The sequence below is a fragment of the Podarcis bocagei genome, assembly GCF_964188305.1.
Source record: "Podarcis bocagei genome assembly, chromosome: 9".
Lineage (NCBI taxonomy): Eukaryota > Metazoa > Chordata > Lepidosauria > Squamata > Lacertidae > Podarcis > Podarcis bocagei.
This window is the reverse complement of record NC_138134.1, coordinates 54,464,626-54,483,519: the sequence shown is the minus strand read 5'-3', so window position 1 is coordinate 54,483,519 and position 18,894 is coordinate 54,464,626. Positions and strand designations below refer to the sequence as shown.

The 18,894-nt window shown below is 42.8% G+C and overlaps 1 protein-coding gene across 1 annotated transcript; it reads left to right on the top strand.

Annotated features, from left to right (window-relative positions):
• The first annotated feature begins 1,519 nt into the window (after positions 1-1,519).
• FAM241A (family with sequence similarity 241 member A) lies at positions 1,520-18,596 on the top strand. Its single transcript, XM_081208229.1, has 2 exons — positions 1,520-1,954; positions 14,973-18,596. The coding sequence occupies exons 1-2, from the start codon at positions 1,757-1,759 to the stop codon at positions 15,216-15,218; spliced, it is 444 nt and encodes a 147-aa protein (XP_081064355.1). The 5' UTR covers positions 1,520-1,756; the 3' UTR covers positions 15,219-18,596.
• The last annotated feature ends 298 nt before the right edge of the window (positions 18,597-18,894 follow it).

The window sequence follows — 18,894 nt, the reverse complement described above, 5'->3', positions numbered from 1 at the left end:
ATGTATAGAATCATAGAATCATAGAATCATAGAGTTGGAAGAGACCACAAGGGCCATCGAGTCCAACCCCCTGCCAAGCAGGAAACACCATCAGAGCACTCCTGACATATGGTTGTCAAGCCTCTGCTCATTAAATACTTAACAGGGCTCCTCTTCTAGAAATGGAGGGAACCTGGTATAATCACATGGAGCAGAATAATACAGTGCCATAATACAGTGGTTCCCAACTGGTGGTCCACAGACCCCAGGTGGTCCGTGTAACCTACCCAGGGGGTCCATGGCACATCCTTGTCATCTGCCTGGGACATCCAAAGAGAACGGTGTCTAAAAATGAACAAAATTGCAACTGGGTGTGCGTCTCGCACAAAATTGTAGCACCCCAAAAGGCACCGGGACATGTTGGCGGGTATGTGGTAACATTCATGCAAAAATAACAAAAACCACAGAGATGTCAACATTTTCAAAAGTAGGGGGTTCATTGCTTGGCTTCTGAAAAGCAGGGAGTCCACACAGCACTTAACTAATTGTTGGGAACCACTGCCATAATGCATTTCTTAACATTTCAGTGTCCCCCAGACTACTGCTTTTTTCTTTTCTTTTCTTTTTTGCTAACACCCGTTTACCTTTTTAACAAGGCACCCTATCCTACCAAACAACTCCTAGGAAGCAAAGTGGGGGGGGGGAGTGTGTGGTTTAGCAGGGCCAGGTGACAAAAAAGGGGAACTGCCCGTGGCAAGCAGGAGCTGTTGTATTATGTGTTTGATTGGGTGTGTCCTTGTGTGTGTGTGTGTGTGTGTGTGTATACACACACACACACACACACTTGTGTATGTGCATACATCCAGTGCTTTTTTCGGGGGGGGGGCATTTTGTGAACCTTTGTACTTTTGTCCATTTACTGTATTTATTTCCCCCGATTTTAACTATAAAATGGTGATTTTCTTGAGTCAAAATGAGAGTGCCCCTAAACATTTTTAAGGTGGGGGAAGCACTGCATGTATCTATATGTGCAGCTACATACCCAGTGCTGGATTTTACATATAAGCTAAACAAGCTATAGCTTAGGGCCCCACTCTCTCCCCCCCCCATTTTTCACTATTACAGTAATATACTTCTTCCTACCTGTATTTCAGTTCAACAATTACTTTGATAAAATACGTGTTTTGTTATGTGCAAATGGCTTTAGATACCTGTTAGGCCCATAAATTACCATATAGCATATATTCAACACAAAAAAACCAGCGACAATTTGTTGTTGACAAAGGTCAGCTGGACATATAAAGGGCCCCAGTACCTTCAGCAGCTTAGGGCCTCATCAAAAATAAATCCGGCCCTGTGCATACCGCATGCACTGTGGGAGGGTGAGCACACAAATATAAAGCGTGCATGTGCGTGGAAACGCATTTCCAGCTCTGCCTCACGAGCAAAGGCGAGCTATAGACACGCACCGTTTCTGTCACACGCGCTCACCAACACTCGCTCTCTCACGCACAACACACACACACCCCGCCCCTTTTCCTTCTAGCGCCGGCACAACCCTCGCCCCCTTCCTCCTCCTCCTCCTGCAAACCCCGTGACGCCTCTCGAGACCCGCCCTGCGAGGCGGCAGAGGCGGCCGCCGAGGCAACAGAAGAAGCGGCAGCGTGACAGACCGCCGCCGGGTCGCTAGTCGTGCCCGCCCAGCGCCCGTTGGCGGGAGCTGCCCTCTCCCCAGCCTGGAGGAAGGCGCTCCCGCACCCCGCGACGAAGGGGAGGGATGGGCTCGACCGAGGAGCTGCTGCTCCCGCCGCCCGAATACGCCTTCGAGAGGGACTGGGAGCCAGCGCCATCGTTGGCGTCTCCGGGCGGAAGGGCAGTCGCCCGGCACAGGCGGAGGAGGCAGCACCGGGAGCAGCAGCAGCAGCAGCAGCCGCCTAGGGAAGAAGAGGAAGAGGGCGAGGAGGAACAACTGCAGGTGAGCGGCTGCATCTCCGGGCGGCCAGGTGCGGGTTGTAAAACGCCTCTTCCCTCTTTTTTGAACCTCGACCAGGCAGGATCCGCCCCACCAGTTGCCCGGGAGAACGGTTGGGGCCGTTGCCTTCCGAGGGCTTCTTGCAGAAGCGTCTGGTTTAGCCGATTGTCGTTTGCAGGATCGTGCAAGAAACCACACACACACCTTTTGGGTCCGATGCAGCCCGTGGCTCTTCTTGGGTCCTGGGAGCCAAGCCTGGTGCTGGGACCGGGACGTGGTTTTGTAAGGGGTGGGGCGCCGCACCTGTGCAGCGCTGGCAAAAGCCGGACAGTGCACGCGCAAAACGCGCGCACGAGAATAAGCGGGGGGGGGAGCCCCCCTTCCCTCTCTCCTTGCAATGTCTATAATATTGTGCCTGTGGCGCTTGCGCTCTGAAAATAAAATTTAAAAAGCGTGGCTGCTGTTGTGAAAGGAAGGAATCCATGGTAGGGTATCTTTGCATCCCCCCATCGGATAAGTTAGGAGCATGGTGATCGTTAGGGGGGGGGGGGAGACACTGAACTTCCTGGAAGTGTGGGGGGGTGGAGTTCTGCTAACCTCGTTGAAAGTTTTCCTGATGATGTATTGGGAAAATACACCCCACAGCCATGTTTATGTGGTTATGCAAACTTTCCACACGAGTGTGATCCCCCCCCCCCATTACTTGGGGGGAAGAGGATAAGAGCCCTTTATTAGTTTTCCCATGCCAAATCCCCATACATTTAAAGCACATAGTTTACCCCAAAGAATCTTGGGAACTGTAGTTTGTGGCTCACAGACATAGGCGCCGACTCCATGGGGCTTGAGGGGGCCCGAGCCCCCTCAAAAATTCGTTTGGGGGGGCTCCGCCCCCCCCAATAATCTCCGGCGCCCCTCCAGCAGAGCGCCATCGCCGCCCCTCCCCCAGCCCAAAATGCACAGGGTCGGGCTGCATGCCTCCTGCCCTCCCTCCCGAGCAAAAGCTCCACCCACTTTATTTGCATATTCATGAGCTTATTTATTATTCATGAGCTTTCCCGGGGGCCCCCAATATTTTTTATAAGTCCGCGTCCCTGCTCACAGAGCTACAATTCCAAACATTCTTAACACATCACAGTTTCCAGGATTCTTTAGGGAAAGTCATGCACTTCAGATGTATGGTGTGGCTGTGAATGTGGTGAGGCAGGTTTTGTTGACTGGGCTTTAATACTAATATGGTTTGTGATAGTTTGTGGGTCTTTCAGGTTGCTTTCCCTGAACTAGCAAAGGTGCCTGAACCCATGCACACAAATCACTCTCCTATAAACACAATCTTTGTGACTATAGAGCACTAAATAGTTAAATCCTCCATATTTTCAAAGAATGTGTGGAGTTACAATAATCATTGAGTTTGCAATAATGGAGTTAAGAAGAAGAAGAGGAGGCGTTTGGGTTTGATATCCCGCTTTATCACTACCAGAAGGAGTCTCAAAGCAGCTAACATTCTTCTTTCCCTTCCTTCCCCACAACAAACACTCTGTGAGGTGAGTGGGGCTGAGAGACTTCAGAGAAGTGTGACTAGCCCAAGGTCACCCAGCAGCTGCACGTGGAGGAGCGGGGACACAAACCCGGCTCACCAGATTACGAGTCCACCGCTCTTAACCACTACGGGGTGGTAGTTTAATCTGAATTTATTGAAATGGAATAGTAGTAGGGTGTGGTCCAGTTTTTCTGTCTCCTTTTATACCTGCACAGGTGTACACATAGACATAGTAGTTGCAATAGTGCACCCAGTGCACTGCAATTTACCCAGTCTGGAAATACCTGAAGGATCACATAGCAGTGGAATAATTATAGGCCAGTATGCTATCCTTTGTTTATGTTTAGAGACTCTAGTCACAGACGCACCTCTTAGCATCATTCAGATTTCTTGGAAGAAAGGCAATACAGGGGTACCTCGGGTTACATACACTTCAGGTTACATACACTTCAGGTTACAGACTCCACTAACCCAGAAATTAGTGGAGCCGGGTTAAGAACTTTGCTTCAGGATGAGAACAGAAATCACGCGGCAGCAGCGGGAGGCCCCATTAGCTAAAGTGGTGCTTCAGATTAAGAACAGTTTCAGGTTAAGAACGGACCTCCGGAACGAATTAAGTACTTAACCCGAGGTACCACTGTACAAGATTCCAGGGAAAGAGTCTACAATGTCTTGTTCAGAGGAATTGGGTTTATTGATTGACATAAACCCGCTTTGTGTGTTAAGCTTCTCTGCATGTCTCTTGAAGCACACATCTGCAATATGTGTCCAAGTGTATGTGCATAGGATGAACTCCACATAATCAGGAGCCCTGATCAGATGAGTCCTTTCTTACATGTGTAAGGTTGTAGTTATGGGCACATGTAGCAGATATTTCAACATGATAATGGGTGTGGACAGAGTCTGCCACTTCCCTGTTTTTATTGTACGTGCAGAGAAGAGCCCTAATGTATGAAGAGGGCTGTTCTTATGGAGGAACGAGAGATTCAAATTACAGTTCTGGTCAAAGCAGTCGTTTGGAAACAAACTACTGTTTTGGAAACAAACTAAATTTAAAATTTGTTTCTAAATGCATGGGTATGTTGTAGCTGGCATAATCTTAAAGGCATTCTTCATCACTGTGTAAGCAAAAACAGGAGATGCCTGTTTAAAAATGGTGGCTTTTTACAAAGAGTAATTTTTGTAAGTACTTTTATAATCCTATTTTTATCATGCCTGTCAGCTTTCACTTCATTAGCTTTTCTCTGTGTACCATTGTGTCCAAAGCATGAGCTCACAGTTCTTTCTAAACAGATAAAATGAGCACCTCTGGCTTGGAAGAACCTGTTCATTATAGAGACCTGCCAACATTCTACAAAGAGGTGTGCTCAATCACGAATTAACTGGAGTTTTGCAAGTTCACTGTGCCATGGTATTGTTAATAAAATTTCCTTTTTTGAAAAACTTTTTGCAGAATTAGTCAGCCCCATTTTACTAGAGCCCTTAGCCTTTTTACCTAAATTTATGTACAGTATTTATTCTATCTGAAATATTTACTTGCTACCTTTCTGTCTCCAAGGTGGCTGCCAATAAATGAAAATTAACAAAAGGCAGCAAACAATGGCCATTGCATATGAATTGTAGCCCTATTCAGGCATCTGGTTCTTATTCACATGTTGGAAATCCTATACACCTAAAAGACTGGCCGCTTCAGACTGAACTGATCACACATTGGCCTGGGAACATGGCTGGCATGCGCATAAGTATCAAGGCTAGGGCTAGCCCCATACATTCTCATTAGCCAGTGCAGCTAGTGTAAACTAATTTGTTATTTATTTTGACTTGCTCTGGGAAAGTACCTAACTTTAAGGCTGTTTCTGAAACACCATCTCCATTTCAAACCATATGAGAATTGAAGATGCTTCTTGCAGCTATGCAAAAGATATGGTGAACACATTTCTTCTCCCCATCTTGATTTGAAGCCAAGGCCTTGGGGAGCCAATACACTTTTTAAAAAATCTGAATAAATTCTGGCTTGGGAAATTTGTCCTTTATTGTCACTGTGAGAATCTTCTTCTAGGCTTTTTTTGGGCTTCCAAGATTTGAGCTGCTGGAGCTAGTCTATGAAGCAAGGCTATCTTGGTCCACATAGAAGGACACTACTTGTCAGTTTGCATGTGAGATGGCACAGCAGGTGGCTTGATAGTTGATATATGGAGGCATGTGGCATCAGCACATTTTTCCTAAAGTGTTTGAAGGGATGCCCCCTTACCATGCTGCAGGAAAAGAAGTATAGATTCTTGCAAATAATAATGAGAGTTGATCTTTGATCGAAATATAGCTCTGGTGGCTCAGTATCACTCCAGGTTTCACTTTGTTTGGATCTTTGTGCCAGGAACAGTTCCAAAAATACAGTAATGGAAAAGAGAACATGCAACGTCTCAGAGAGAACCTGGAGCCAAAGGGCTTCAAATTATTGTCACCCAATGATGTGATGCAATATCCAGTTTTTAAGAAGCTTCTCAAGAGCTTGCAGTGCTGAAAAACATTAATTTAAAAACTTAGGAAATTGGTGGTTCAGAACATAAAACTAGTTCAGGAGCACCTCTTTCATGTCACAACTGATGTGGGATGTTTATGTAAACATTAAGGGTGTTTGTTATACCTTTTGTTATAACTTTAGCTCTGAAAAGATCTTGCCATGCTGATTAAAAGGCTAGAGAGCTTACCCTCAAGCTCTTCTGCTCCTAATTTCAGTGAAAATGTAAAGGTTCCTGAGACTTGCTTTTTGTAAAAGGTAAAGGGACCCCTGACCATTAGGTCCAGTCGCAGACGACTCTGGGGTTGCAGCGCTCATCTCGCTTTATTGGCCGAGGGAGCCGGCGTACAGTTTCCGGGTCATGTGGCCAGCACGACTAAGCTGCTTCTGGCAAACCAGAGCAGCACATGGAAACGGCATTTACCTTCCTGCCGGAGCGGTACCTATTTATCTACTTGCACTTTGATGTGCTTTCAAACTGCTAGGTTGGCAGGAGCAGGGACCGAGCGACGGGAACTCACCCCGTCACAGGGATTCGAACCACCAACCTTCTGATCGGCAAGCCCTAGGCTCTGTGGTTTAGACCGCAGTGCCCACCCACTTTTTGTACTCTGCAACTAAATATTGGAAAGTAGCTTCTTTACAAATTCTAAATTTACTAAATATTGGTAAGTTGCTTCTTTACAAAAAGAAGTTGTCTACCGTTGGCTAACTTTTGCAATACTTGCAACCAAGGCCTCATCTGTGGAATCAACCGTGAGATTTTCTGCTGTTCAGGAACAAGCTGTTGACAGTTAACATGCTTTCCTTTTTGTTCTCTCTTCCTGTCTTAGTGGGATGGTGGGACCCGCATTGTGTTCTAAAAGGGGAAACAAAACTTCTCTGTGTTTGCAGTTTTCTAGCAACTGAGAATAAGGTTATATTTTCAGGAGTGCTAAATACCTAATGAAATACTCCTAATCATCTTCAGAGTCACAAGTGTTAGGGACAGACTTGTAGTGATATAAATTCAAATTGTGATAACATTTCAAGAACAGCAGTTGTCCATGAAAGTAGAGATTGGGAATCAGCACCAACCTTGTGAGGATGCAACTGAAATTTCACAGATGCTTTCCAGTAATAATTGTTAATTTAGGCATAACAAAAAATACAGCATCTGTGAGTCTATTTGGGATTAGCATAAATTTAATGGACAAAATTGTGGCCCACAGGCGAGTTTTAAGTTAAGAGGCTATTCTTATAAGATCTGCTTGTTCTTTGGATACTTTTACTATAGAGCTCTCTATCCCCTGGTCATGAAACCAAGTCTTTCACATACTTTTATATATCACTTGTAGGCTTTAGTGATATAGTTAGGTTCCTGTTTTGTGGGCTTCCCATAGGCACGTAGTTGAACTCTGTGAGAAGATGTTGGACGAAATGGATCTCTGGCCGGATCCAGCAGGGCTCTTCTTGTATTCTTAAATAGTTATACAGTATGTTGACTTCAGTGTGTAAGGGAAGGGTGGATCTTCAGAACATTGTTCATGAGAGCCTACTGAGAATTTGCTGAGCTTTTGTGAAGAGGGCGGCCTTTCCTCCTCACAACATCTGGTGACCACTTGGATTTCAGCATCTGACTCAGCTTCCTACTCAGCTGAAGATTTTCCCCACACTCAGCAGAAAGTAGGATAACACCTGCAATTCCACTGGCTGCTTTGCAAGGGCAAGGCAACCATAGCTGCTTTTACATCTGTGTTCTGAGCTACTTTAGGGCAAAAAAAAAAAAAGTGGGAAGAGAATAAAGGGTGGTTAAAAATAATGAGGACATAAGAAGCTGCCTTAGTATAAAGCCATTAATCCATCTAGCTCAGTATTGTCTACACACTCCCTGATAGTGGCTTTGCAGGGTTTCAGGCAAGGGAAATTCTCAGTCCTTCCTGGAGATTGAATCTGGGATCTTGGGCGTGCCAAGCAAGAGCAAGTGGTCTACCTCTGAGCTACAGCCCTTCCTCCAAATGAAGGCTTAATATCCAAATCTCTGAATTGAATTTTGTTAATGTGTGAAGAAGCCTGCCATAAGAGTTTCATAAGCTTACTCTTCAAACGCTTTAAAAGCTGACAAAGAGAGCGCCATTTATATAAAGTGGGTTCCACAAAGTGCCTTGTACCACTGGAATGCACATTTCTGCTGATTCTCCTTCAGCTGCAGCCCTCCACACCACATCTGTGACCCTAAGGAGTGGTTTTTTTGGGGGGGTATAAAGGAATACAGCCAGAAGAAGGAGAACACAGGAAAGCTCCATTGCGTGAATGGAACTCTGTAATTCTTTGGATCTGTGCCATAGTTACTCAGCTCTTTCCAAGCATATTAACTATATATATCCAAGTAAGGATTTTTAGATTATATTCCTAGCTGTTCCTCTCTTTTTCCTTTCCTTTAAAAAAACAACAACTAAAAATCTTGTTATCTTCCTTAGCGGAAGTGTATGCTTATAAGCTTCTTATTATAGTTTTCTCAATGAGGAATGAATAATATGAATTACAGTTTATGGTTGATATTTATAGTAAATACTGCAAGCCCAGTTTTGCACATTTTGGCTGATGAGGGAAGCAGAAAAGGATACCATTTTCATAGCTGTTGTATGCTTAATAAATGTTTTGTATTGTTTATATTGCATTTGTATTGTGCACTTCCATAGGTTTAGCAAACTGTAAAGCAAAATAAATGAAACTTGCTTGTGTTCCAAAGTATTTATTATGTGATTTTTAAAAAATTACAAGTTCACAGACTGGGTGTTTGTACTTCCCATACTATTTCAGCTTTAGGTCATTCATTTAGATCTTTAAAAATTGTGGATATCGGCAATAAATGTACTTAGTAGTATCCCTAAAGGTAAAGGTACCCCTGACCGTTAGGTCCAGTTGCGAACGACTCGGGGGTTGCGGCGCTCATCTCGCTCTATAGGCTAAGGAGCTGGCGTTTGTCCGCAGATGGCTTCTGGGTCATGTGGCCAGCATGACTAAGCCGCTTCTGGCGAACCAGAGCAGCGCACGGAAACGCCGTTTACCTTCCCACCAGAGTGATACCTATTTATCTACTTGCACTCTGATGTGCTTTCGAACTGCTAGGTTGGCAGGAGCAGGGACCGAACAACGGGAGCTCACCCCATCATGGGGATTCGAACTGCCGACCTTCTGATCGACAAGCCCTAGGCTCTGTTGTTTAGACCACAGCGTCACCCACATCCCAGTAGTACCCCTACTAAGCATTTATCTCCTGATTGTACAGCTGTTAGGTTGCTACTTAATCCATGAGGATGTTTTGGTTTCTTACACACTAATGGCACAGCATGAATATAGTGCTAGGGGTTTTTTTGGGGGGGGGGGAGGGATAAGTCCAAATCTATTGGTCAGTGTTTGTACAGTTGGCATTGGCATGGAAGAATGGTTGGTATAAACAGTATTATTCAGGACAGTCCTGTCCCAACTCATGGCCATTCCAAATGTGGCAATTTGTTCTTGACATGGACTGTAGCACAGACACGGGATGGATGTTGAGTACAAATAGTACAGATTGCATAGGTTTCATGAGTGCTAAATTGCGTTAGACCTGTTCAAGCCTAATTGCTTTCCCTCTAATGTCAATTAATGTGAGCTCATGCAGCTTACAAGAGTATATGTTCCTGTTTCCTACAAAGTGTTTGGCACCATGGTTTTATTTTAGGAAACCACTTCACAAAGTTCTGGCTGGATTGGTATTTGCTCAGCTAGTATTTAAGTGTTCGGTTGCCATAACCAAATTCTTGAGCCCACCTTGGGGAAGCGGGGGGGGGGGGGAGCTATGACTGACATCATATGGTAATAAAAAAAAATCATATAACAGCTGAATAGTTTTTTGCATAGTGGTTGCTTTGCTTTTCATTGTTCATTTATTCCTTATCTCAGTTCAGCACGACCAGCTTAATCCTGTGCCTGCTCATGTTTTTCCTTCCCAAAATAAATAAAATAAGCCATTTACTACCAGTTCAATGTCATTCCTGACTGTTCAAGCTTTGCTATCTTATTTCATTTTTATCTGAACATAAATATAAATCCATTGCTGTAACATTGTTCCTGGTATGTTACATTTTAAAATTTAAGAAACCAGTAAAACCTTTTGCTAACCCTCGTTCACATTGCAAAATTAAAATTTATGTTTTATTTTTCCCCCAGAAAAATATACATTCTATATTTTGTGAAACACTACCAAATTTTTAGTGGAAACAGTAGTGGAAGAAAGTAGTGAGTTATCCCCTCTGAAAATGTTTATAATGTGGAATAGGAAGATCCTGTGCTTTTGGCTTCTATTCTACAGCAGTTGCGCTATCGCACATGTGATTGCATACATTCTGAAACCCTCTTGTGTACAATTATAATTTATTGCATTTCCTCTCATTGGCATATATTATTTCCTTCCTTGCTCCTCATTTAGCCTCACAACAACCCTGTGTTATTACGCTGTGAGATCAGAAGTTAGGCTGCAAGCTTCTTAGTGAAGTGGGGCTTTGTACAGTACTTGTGTCTTTGACATCTAGTATACTAACCAGAGGGCAGCAAACGGATAGCAGATGATATGGGATTATGACTCCCATCGTCCCTCACCATTTACCATGCTGGCAGGGGCTAATGGAAGCTGGGAGTCCCAACAATGTCTGAAGAACATTGGCTCTGCCTAGTGCTACAACACCCTATTCTCACAGGAAGAATCACTGCTTATCCTCTTCCCAGTTACTGGAATCTGTCTGTCTCAGCAGACAACGGAAGTGCGTACCTTAAGGGGGGAAGCCAGATGGTTGAAGAGCTACAGCACCTGCTGTGGCTGTAGAGATTGATATGAGAGAGAAATGTTTTCTTGCAGTTGGGGCAGATGAAGGGTTCAGGTTTTGCTGCTACAGGTACAGAATGGCATTTCTCTGTGCTCCTCTCAGTGGTCATTTCAGTGGTTGGTGCTGTGGATATACAACTTGAGTGTCTTGTCTCCAGGCACTGCAGTCATCTGCAAGGTATTCCCATATGGCAGGGTTAATGTTACCAGACTCCAGATCATGTTTGCAGACATCTTTGTAACACAGAGTTAGACTGCCAAAAGGCCTAGGGCCTGAAGCCAGCTCCCCATAAAACACATCCTTGGGGGGTCCTGGTAATTTAAATTATGTGTGCATGACCAAGCCAGCATAGACATCACAGAGACAGAAGTGTGAACATGCTGGGAATGTGGCCTTGAAAGAGAGCGCATGCTTGTTCAAGACTCTGTCATGCCAAGTGCACAACTCGCTTCCACAACTCGCTTCCATAAAGCAGCATACTCAACACAAATCCTGGTAGACCTTCAACTTGGTATTTGGTCATTCTCCCAAACGCTCTCGGAAAGGCAAGTCATTGCTGTAGTTGCCTTGCCAATACACCTGTCCAGCTCAGCATCGATGGGAAGGTTGCTGGTTATGGTGGATCCCAGGTAAACAAAATCGTCTACCGCCCTAACCATGTGTTGCGTGGAGTGCTGAAGGCTTGGGCAAAATGGTTGATGAGTCTCTGTAGCGCTTCCTTCGAGTGCACTCTTAAGACTGTGTCATCTGAAAACAACATATCTCAGATTAAGAACCCACTACACTTTCGTCTTGGTGTGAAGATGTGCCAGGTTGTACAGATGCCCACCCCTCCTTGAATGGAAGTACATACCGTCATCAGTCAAGCTGAAGGCATGGGGAGAGCAAAGAGAATTGGAGCGAGAACACAGCCCTATTTCACACCGTTCTTTACAGGAAAGTGTCCATGGATGAACAGTCATACTGGACAGTGCCATATATGTTCTCGCGGAAGGCACAACCATATTGTGGGCATCCTATCTTAGGTGAGCATCCTATCTTGTTGAAGAGTCCTTTTCAGCTGACCAGGTCAAAAGCCTTCGTCGGGTCTATGAAGGCAATGTACAAGGGGCTTCTCTGCTCTCAGCATTTCTCCTGCAGCTGGCGAGTGAGGAAATCATGTTGACCACTGATCTGAGCTCTAAAGCCACATTGTGACTCAGGATAGATCCTATCAGTGAGTGTAATTTGTTGAGAATTACACAGACAAAGGCTTTCCTAACAGTAGCTAGCAGGGAAATTCCGCAGTAGTTATAAGCATGGCAGTCACCTTCCCACAATACATGTGGTTAAATTTCTTCACTATTTCTTGTATGTTATATTGATTATAACAGTCTCCTTTTTAAAAGAGAGAGAGATAATGAGAATATTTTAATAACTTTAATCAAAATGGACCTGGTTATAGAACAACTGTGATTCCAGACACATTCAGCAACGTTTAGCTATATTTATACTTTTATTGTGGGGGTGGGAATAGAATTTAAGCCATGCAGAAGTCATTGTGTGTCCATGTGCATGCACCAAAGTCATGATGCATCTGCTTCCTCACCTAGAGATTCAACTTCCAGAGACCCAACATTTCTATAAAAGGCAAAAGCAGGAAAAGAGTGAATATTAAAGGGACAGTTTTGGAGTATATGCTTTGGGTGATCTGCCAACTGAATCCCATACCTTGTTGCACATTTGGCATGCAACTGAAGTGCTGCATAGTGCAGATCTCGAGGGGGCAGTTACATTATTAGCATGAGGCTGATCTTTCAAACCTTGTATCACAAAAATGACAGTGCAGATACAGAGGAATGTTCAAACCTTCCACCTTTATTATTGCAGAAGTTGGGAGGGGGGGAGAAATTACTAAACTCAAAGTTGGGTGCAAATTGCTGATTGGTTTGGGGGATGTGTGCATTTTTGTTTTGTTTTTGTCTGAAGAAACCACTTGAATATAAAAAAGAGTAATACTTGCAGCTTTTCCTTTCTAACTATCCATCTACTTTAAGGAGGTACACAGTAATTTTGCAAAATGTATTTAATTATGTGTTAGTGAAAATATTGAACCACATAAAACTAGTTAATGTTTATGAAATGGGAGACTTTTGTGCACAACCATGGATACAAACATACTCTGCTAGATGATTCTGTATGTAAATTTATAAACATTCACTGGTGGCATAAACCAAAACTTATTAGTGATTAAACAAAATTTCTAAATAATATCTGAACAGACAAATACAAAAGTCTATACTTACAGTCCATATGTTACATTCTTTCTTGGCTTAAGCTACAATATTTAATTTCTTTCTTCGGGAAATTCTCCCTCAAGATTTTGGTGTATTTACATACATTCACTGGTGATATAAACTGAAGAAGCCCGAGACTCTTCATGGGCGAAACAGATGATTCTGTATGGCATGGGTCACCAACATAGTGTTTGTGGGCTCACATGTGCCCACAGAGGCCTTCCTGGTGCCCGTAGGGTCTCTTCCTCTGCTGAAATTGGGGCTTGAACAAAGCCTTATTTAGCTATTCAAAGGCTCGCTCCCCCCAACTCTTAATTCTGTGTGGGCAATTGCAAAGGGATTTCAGCTGGGAGGAAAGAATTGCGGCATGTGTGTGGTGCCCACAACAGTTCCTCTATTTCACAAATGTACCTATGAACCCAAAAAGGTTGGCAAACAATAGTGTACCGCATCAAAGGAGATCAGGGCTAAAATATGCCTCAGGGTGAATGATGTATGAATATTGCTCTTTATCTGGAAATAGCTTTCAGCATTTTATTATAATGAGTAAGGCAGCACTTTAACCCTTATGAATTCTACTAAACTAGAATTTTAATTTCTAATGGCACATACTTCCTGCACTTATTCATGTGTAATGTAATGTAAGTCTCATGGAGCTTAAGGGGGGTTACTCCATAGTAAGGGTACTTAGGATTACACTGCTTGTTATTGGGTTTTTTGGCCTGTTTTGCTACTCACTAGGGAAAAAATGCAAGCTGTATTATTCTTGCTGTTAGATATCTAATTAAAGCATCAGTGTAGGAAATGTTTTGGCTATAGAACTAGACTTAAAACAAACCTCTTCTCCAGAATTTTTTTTTATGATGGATATTTAATCACGATAATTACAGTTTACAAGGCAAGCCTTGTGTTGCTAACAGTATTGACTTGTTGAGTAAAATATTTATGAGTAGCTTCTTGCTGAGCTTTGCTCGTCTTTAATGGAAGCATTAGCAGTGTCGTGCATTGTGTACTTCATCATCTTAAAAGGTTGCTTTACATTACCCATCTCCATCAAAAGCCTGTCCACAGAAGCTTTGTGCAATATCTTTTTTATAAAGATGATAAGGAATTCAATACTTGGCTCTGCCGCTATTATTCAGTAGTACACTCCTGTTATTAAGGGGGAGAGGTGACAAGATGGAGCAGTGAATGAGGAAAAATTATCTCTCCCCCATTCTCTCTTCTCATGGACCACGAGGCACAATTGCAGACACAGGAATCTGCCTTATACTGAGTCAAGACCAGTATTACCTACACTGGCTGGCAGCAGTTCTCCAGGGTTTCAGGCAGGGGCTCTTCCTAGCCCCCCCCCCCCCGGAAATACCAAGGATTGAGTTTAGGACCTTCTTCATTCAAAGCAGATGGTCTACCCCTGAGCTCTGGTCCTTTGGGGTCGGAAAAGTAGTGTGATGGAAGAAATTACCAGTTTCTAAAATTAAAAAGGTGCAAGTAGCAGGGTGTTGGGGAAAAGGGAAACCTCCTGAGTATATTTACGCAAAGCCCTTTATGAAGATTTCAGGTAATGACAGGTTTGGGAAAGGGACGTTTCTAGTACAGCACCTTGTACATTGTAGGCATTAATAAAATACATTGCTTTTGGATGACAAAAGCCAATAATGCAAGCTATTGTTAGTTGTGGTAGGGGCCACTATGAAACATTACAGTGCAGAAAGATGAAAAACACCAACATTTCTGCACAGGAGGGTGGGTGGGTGTTTTTTTTAATGGCAGCAGTAACATGCTGCAAATTTATCCAGATTTTAATAATCCAATGGTTTGTTGTTGTTTTTTCTTACTGCAGGTCCAAGAAGAAGACAGAGACTACAGTATTGAACCTATTACAGATGACTACAAAAAGATGGGAACTCTCTTTGGAGAGCTCAACAAAAGCCTCATTAGTATTGGCTTCACAAGGATGTATTTTGGAGAACGGATTGTGGAACCTGTAATAGTCATATTCTTCTGGGTTATGCTCTGGTTCCTTGGTTTACAAGCTCTTGGACTTGTTGCAGTCCTATGCCTTGTCATTATTTATGTTCAGCAGTAAAGCGCTATAGATGGTGGTTGAACATTATGTAATCTCTTGGTGGATTTACATATTAAACCAAGCAAGAATAGTATATTAATAGCTGGTGTGCTGAACATTATATTGCCACTAAAGTTATGCACTCTTTCTTTTTGAACTGTCCTTATCTTTGCAATTTAAAACAAAGCAAAAAATTCTAAATGTGTTATGAACTGATGGGTTAAAGAAGACCTTAATACAGGACAATAGAAGCTAATTAATAGAAGATACTGAATCATTTTAGTTCCTGTGGGTTCCAGTCCTGGAAGGTCTTTTTGGTATGAAAAGAAACTTGCCCAAAAATTAGGTTAGCAGTGGTTTTATATTTGTTCTATGACAACTTTCCAACAGTCCTTTTTGTACTGCAAACTAAACTTTTTAAAATGCTGGTTTGTATGAGCTTTTATGCTTCATTATTTTGTATCATCCTGTAAATCTCTCTGCAAACTTCTTTAGCCTTGTGTGTATACATATTCAGTCTTAAGCAAGTATGCTTCTGTACGACTGGTGCCATTTAATGCTTTATATGTATATAAGAAAAATTAAGGGAGGAATTCAACGTCACACTCTTCTGATCGTTCTGTCACTGCAAGCGTTTTCTGCTTGCCAGACAGAACAGTTCCCCCTCTCCTCTGCCTGCCTGTTTCTCCCAACCCTCCAGAGCAAATTTGAAGAAGGCGCAAGGTTTCCATGGGGCAGGGAGAGGGGAGCCCTTGCACTGGCTTCCACTAGCGTGCCAGGATAGTTGAATCCAGCCCAACATATTTACTAGATAAGAGACTAATACTCTTGCAGTTTTTCGTCCATGTCACATTCTCATTGTGACAAAATATTCCTCTCTTTTTGTAATGGCTTTCTAACATCCTACATCCTGTATCTGAAACTTTTCTATGCACAAGCACAGTAGACTTTGATGCAAGACAAGCCACACTAAAGATGGTGGCTACAATCTTTCATGTGTTCCTTTCTAGTGATAGGGGCATTGTTCATTTTGGGGGGATTCCAAAAACAAATTCCCTAGGTTTGGATGTATAAAACCCATCCTGAATTAGGTCAGATTCCTTCAGAGTCTGAACCTGATTTGTAATAATGCCAACTGTTCTTTTTGCCATTCTGTACCAAATGTACTCAGGAGTGTAAGAGCTCAGTACAAAGCCATCATTAGGCCCTAGTATATTGCTGAAAGTATTGTGGTTCTTATGAGGTTGATTTGCAAAGTGAAAGATTCTTTGAATGAGAAACTAGAGAAATGTTAGAGAAAACCATATTGAATGACAGCCATATAAGCATATTGCCTGCGCAATCTGTTGTAGCCAGTGACCCTTTTTTACAAAGAGTCCTTACCTTCACAGAGAGGCCTTTGATCAATGGAGGCAGAGCCGGCCTGCCCATGAGATGAGGTGAAGCACCCGCTTCAGGTGGCAGAAGATCAAGAGACGGCGCTCGGCCCACCCTACCGCTTCCACCACTGAGAGGGAGGCCCATGGGCAAAGAAGCCAAACGGCAACACTTTGAGGAGTGCCTGGGCTCTCACAGAGTTCAGCAAGAGCCAGGGCATTCTTGGGCCACATTGCAAATCAGCTTAATTGGTAATGCTTTGATGAGCAGCACCCCAGCTCCCGCCAAGCTCAACAAGAGCCAGAGTGCAGTGGTGGCAGAAATGGGGAAGTGTAGGGGGACAGAAGGTGGCAATTCCTGTTTTGCCTCAGGTGGTGAAACGGGATGGGCTGCCCCAAAGTGGAGACCTCTAGTGGAAGGGCAGGACATTTCGCTGATACCTCCTTTTCTGTGGAGCTCTAACACTCCCTTTAATGCTGTTCTGGATAGTCTCCCAACCTTCTCAAGCTATTTTTTGTGGGGTGCAGAGAGGAAGAAGGAATCATTGATAACTTCATGCAACCTCATTGGTGGTTGCCTCCGCTGAATCAAAAGCTCTTTTGCAAACAAAAGTTTATTATTGGATACAATCAAACAGAATTATTTCTGCAGTTTTCGTTCTGTTCATACTCTATGGTCCTAATGGTCACATAAATATTTTTTTTTCTTGCAACACAGGTGTTACAACTATTCAGAAAAAGTTGGTTGATTTTGGATGCAATTTATTATATGCTCAACATAGTAGCATATTTTTTCACTTTTAAATGAATTTCTGATCTCCATTTCATTTGCCAAATATGTTGTGTCCATAACATTAAAATAGCTGAACCAACCTTTTTCTCCTGTACACTTTGCTTCATGCAAACATTTAAAATGGAGAAGCATTTGACCTTGCTACCTTTTGTTGCTGTTGACTTGTAGCAACTATAAGTGATCTCTTGTGAGTACTACGGCTCTATGTACAGCTGAATCTCCTTCACTTGCAGTATATTTCCTATTCATTTCATGAGAGGAAGACAAATCTGTACAAAGTGATTTCATCCATTGAAATGAATGAGGAAGGCCCATGCATACAGGGCCTCCATGTAAGCCAGCACAGCCCAACTTGGGCTTGGGATCAAGGTTTGCATGATTGGGGCACATGTTTATAGCTACATATTATCAGAAGAAAAATATACAATTAGAATTTAAAAAATGAATTGGCAGAAATGTTTGATGTTTGAAAGATGAGGAATAATCTCACAGGTTTTGTTTATAAAATGTATTACTCTTGTCTGTTGGCTACAAAGTTCAGTGCTATTCTGGTGCAAGCACTATTGAAACAATAGGAAGGTGTGTAGCAAGGAAGACAGTGTTAGGTTGCCATATAAATGTCCATTGTGAAGAACAGTAACCCAACTCTTTACTTTGTATATATGTATATTTATTTATGTGAAGATATTTAAGGTAAATTACCACTTGGGCTATTGGTATTAAAATTGTTTGGGGAGCATAGTATATAAATCCATGTGTGGGGATATTTCCACCTTAATTGATTTAATGACTCAGAGTTGTATGTGTGTGTGTATATGTGTATATATATGTGTTGTTTGAATTATCCAGCTGTACAAGAAACTTGGCAGGATCCAAAGGACCATGCATGATGTTTCATTTACAGACACCTCTTCTTGCTCCAACTCTTTTGCGCCAAAATACCGTATCCAAGGGTTGGTTAAACCCTTCAGAGCTGCACATAACACAATGCAGGTGAATGTACTCAGGCGTAGAAACTGAAGGTCTCCCATCCATGTGTGGAAAAGCTTTATGGTGAAGCACAGGGGCTTTGGGAACACAAGACTATTAATAGACTGTTGGACTCTCACTTGCACTGAAAAGCTGCCACACACAAACTGACAAGGTTAAATTATTTACTTAGATACGTTTCTATAAAAGTGTACTTTGAGAACACTTCATTACGTTTTCTAATAAAATGCTTTCTCATTACTCATTGTCCCTGCCTGATCATTTTTCATGAGGAATACATGGGAACATCAAAAAGCACAGCTGTATTCTGTTGAGCTTGTGATTCAGTAGGACCTGCAATAAACCAAGAAATCATTGTACAACACTAAACAGTGCTGCATCCGTGAAGAGCGAAAAAAATCACTTTAGTAACTGATGGTTTAGGATTTAAGAGAAACCGGTATGTTGGTAAAGTGCTATTATTTGCAGATGACATCCACTGCAATACTAGATTTAAGCATGGATTCAAGGGGCCAGTGGGGAGTTTCTGTTTGGTAGG